The following is a 3,893-nucleotide window of genomic DNA, read 5'->3' as shown; positions in this document are numbered from 1 at the left end:
AGTCTCTGCAAAGAGATAAGCAGTGATGGATGAGGTCAGAGTTTTGCATTGACTCCTCCTCAGTTGGTGGGAAGATGGAGAGTCAGAGATTGGGAACATGTATGAATAAGGGGGAATTAATTACAGTATAATGATACCTTACTATAAAAACCATTCAGTTCACCGTAACCTAGCTCACCCTCTAGTGGCTTAAAGGGATGATTAGTTAATCTGCACTCTCCATACATAAAGACAGAATACACCAAACAAATGAAGAGGGGAGCGTGATACTAATACTTTGAGCAGATTTGATGGATGGCGTGTCACTGCTAAGAAATTGTAGTAAAATAGCAATTGTGTATAAATTATATGTGTTTTAACTGATATAAAAGTTTGCATTGTAGTGTCATGTTTAGTGTTCAGATACTTTCTATTCATATGAGTGTGATGGAGTTTTAGTACAGGTCCTGTGCTGGTTTGTATCACTGTGGGTAGCGAGCACAATAATACACAGCTGTGTCTTCAGTCTGCAGACTCTGTCCTGTTAAAGTTACTGTGCTGCTGGACGTGTCTCTGGAGATACTGAACTTGTTTTTCATCTTATCACTATAATATATGTTACCACTGCCGCATATATATCCAACCCACTCCAGTGCTTTTCCTGCAGGCTGTCCTACCCAACCTGTACAGTAGCTGGTGCTGGTTAAAGAATACCCAGAGACCTTACAGGAGAGGGTCAGAGGCTGTCCAGGCTGCAGGGTCATAGAGCCTGGCTGTGTGAGCTCAGTCTGACAGAACACACCTGTAAAACAAAACAAACAAAACAATATAGAACTTTTAGTGAATCATATTTTCCAATTATTTTACTGAATATTACTCTATTGTTTGTTCGTATATCGCTCCCCAAAACTCACAGGAGGCCCCTGCCAGCAGCACCAGCAGGTATGCAGGAAACATGGTTTTTGTTGAAGTTAGACTGGTGGGAGATGCACTTGTTAATTCCGACTGAATGAAACACAGAAACACACGTTTCTTTATATACAAAGAGAAAAGGGGTGGAACTTTGCATACAGTTGAGAGAGTTGGTATAAGAAGAGAGTGAATCAACTAGTATCACACTGACATATTGAGTAGATTGATTGTTATGAGCTGCAACAACCTGCATTACAAACTTTGGAATCTCAATTTGTTTACAGAATCTTATTACTATAAAAACAATTATCATTGTCATCAATGTTTCTTGCAATAGCACAGAATATAGCAATCTAACTGTTGGTGTCCCTAAAGGATCTATACTCAGCCAATTACATTTTAATTTGTGAGATATTTATATTATTTTTAATAAGTATATGTTTTTAATATTTTATTATTTTAGATATAATTGAGCATATGACCTGTATGTGAGAGTATGGTATGTGTCGAACAGTGTGTGTTGATGACATGGTGTTGATGCTGACAGAGTGGAATACTCTTTTTAGAGACATACTGAGATCAGTGTTGACCAGTTTTTGTATGGCATTGCAGCCTCTTGTGTCAATGTGTCTCTGGCACAATAATAAACAGCAGAGTCTTCAGTCTTCAAGCTGTTCAACTGGAGAAACACCTGTTTCATGCTATTTTTTCTGGAGATGGTGAACCGACCCTGAACAGACTGGGGGTAGTAAGTGCTACCACCATCACTGCCAGTAATAGCTGCAACCCATTCTAGTCCTTTCCCAGGAGCCTGTCTGATCCAAGCCATGTAGTAGCCATTTATGTCTAAACCAGAGGCTGTACAGGTCAGTTGGTGGGATTCTCCAGTCTTTTTAACCACTGATCCAGACTCAATCAGCGTCTGACTCTGAACACCTGTTGAAAGAAAGTAACATTAGAGTTAATAGCTGGAATCAACATTTCACATAATAACAATCTGAAGGTTTTCTTATAGCAATATTAAAGTTTCCACCTGTCAGGCCTATTATCATCAGTAGACTTACAGTAGTAAATGTCATGATGAACTCAGTATGATGTGTCTCTGTTCCTCAGTCTAGTCAGTGTGACTTTCATCCACTCTGCAGTGAGATAAGTAGTGATGGAAGAGCTGAGAGTTTTGCATTGACTCCTCCTCACAGTTTGGGAAGATCACATAGAGTTTATACAGTCCATGGATTACTTCACTACTCAAGGGGCACTGTATTGTACATCTAGATGATTGTTAAGCATTTAACATACTTCATAAAATGTTTATCACAATAATTTAAATATTCTTAGTATAGGGTATAGGGTAGTATAGGGTATTTTGACCAAGTACTTCTTTAGTATGTAAAATATGGACATACTGGATTCATAATGATGCTGCCTAGTAAACACCACGTTCTGCTAACAAGCATGCAATTATACTGTATTTCATGCCATAACAACCATCCAGTTAACCTAGCTCGCCCTCTAGAGGCCTGATTAGGGATGATTAGTCAAACCAATGGAAACAAACAAATATAACGAGAAGAATGCTACTAAATTATACCATTGCATCACTAGTTCAATATCACTAGTTCTGTGCTAATACTGTGATATTAGTATAAGTATTTCTGCCAGCTAACATTTTATGTTCATAAGGGGCTAAGGCTTTTAGTACAGGTCTGATCCTGGTTTGTATCACTGTGGAGCCGAGCACAGTAATACACAGCAGTGTCTTCAGTCTGCAGACTTTGACCTGTTAAAGTCGCTATTACATTTACATTCACATTTACATAATTTAGCAGACGCTCTTATCCAGAGAGACTTACAAATTGGTGCATTCACGTTATAGCCAGTGGGATAACCACTTTACAATGTTTTTTTTTTTTGGTATATATTTTTTTGTATGTTTTATTTTAAAAAACTAAAATAAAATGTTTTTTTGTATTTTATTTTAAAAAACATTTTTTTTTTTTTTGGGGGGGGGGGGGTGGGTTGGGGGTAAGGGGGGTAGAAGGATTACTTTATCCTATCCCAGGTATTCCTTAAAGAGGTGGGGTTTCAAATGTCTCCGGAAGGTGGTGAGTGACTCCGCTGTCTTGGCGTCGTGAGGGAGCTTGTTCCACCATTGGGGTGCCAGAGCAGCGAACAGTTTTGACTGGGCTGAGCGGGAACTATGCTTCCACAGAGGTAGGGGAGCCAGCAGGCCAGAGGTGGATGAACGCATTGCTCTCGTTTGGGTGTAGGGACTGATCAGAGCCTGAAGGTACGGAGTTGCCGTTCCACTCACAGCTCCGTAGGCAAGCACCATGGTCTTGTAGCAGATGCGAGCTTCAACTGGAAGCCAGTGGAGTGTGCGGAGGAACGGAGTGACGTGAGAGAACTTGGGAAGGTTGAACACCAGACGGGCTGCGGCATTCTGGATGAGTTGTAGGGGTTTAATGGCACAGGCAGGGAGTCCAGCCAACAGCGAGTTGCAGTAATCCAGACGGGAGATGACACGTGCCTGGATTAGGACCTGTGCCGCTTCCTGTGTAAGGCAGGGTCGTACTCTCCGAATGTTGTAGAGCATGAACCTACAGGATCGGGTCACCGCCTTGATGTTAGCGGAGAACGACAGGGTGTTGTCCAGGGTCACGCCAAGGCTCTTCGCACTCTGGGAGGAGGACACAACGGAGTTGTCAACCGTGATGGCGAGATCATGGAACAGGCAGTCCTTCCCCGGGAGGAAGAGCAGCTCCGTCTTGCCAAGGTTCAGCTTGAGGTGGTGATCCGTCATGCTCCTAGCAGGGTCTTTGAAAATGCTGAACTTGTTTTTTAGTGAATCTTTGAATCTAATCGTTCCACCACCCCAAATATGAGTACTCCAAAGAGTAAGAGATATTACAGGAGAGGGTCAGACTGTCCAGGCTCTATGGCCATTGGGCCTTGCTGGGTGAGCTCAACATCACAGTGCACACTTGTGAAAAAGAAAACAA

The 3,893-nt window shown here is 41.8% G+C and overlaps 1 gene segment (V, D, J or C); it reads right to left on the bottom strand.

Moving 5' to 3' along the window:
* Window positions 1-461: 461 nt before the first annotated feature.
* Window positions 462-973, bottom strand: LOC123482626. The segment is given in 2 exon segments: window positions 462-781; window positions 894-973. Coding segments are annotated over 2 exon segments (363 nt in total).
* Between the last annotated feature and the right edge of the window lie 2,920 nt (window positions 974-3,893).

The sequence above is a fragment of the Coregonus clupeaformis genome, chromosome 35, assembly GCF_020615455.1.
Source record: "Coregonus clupeaformis isolate EN_2021a chromosome 35, ASM2061545v1, whole genome shotgun sequence".
Lineage (NCBI taxonomy): Eukaryota > Metazoa > Chordata > Actinopteri > Salmoniformes > Salmonidae > Coregonus > Coregonus clupeaformis.
Note: the sequence above shows the minus strand (reverse complement) of the source record. Positions and strands in the feature narration are given on the sequence as shown.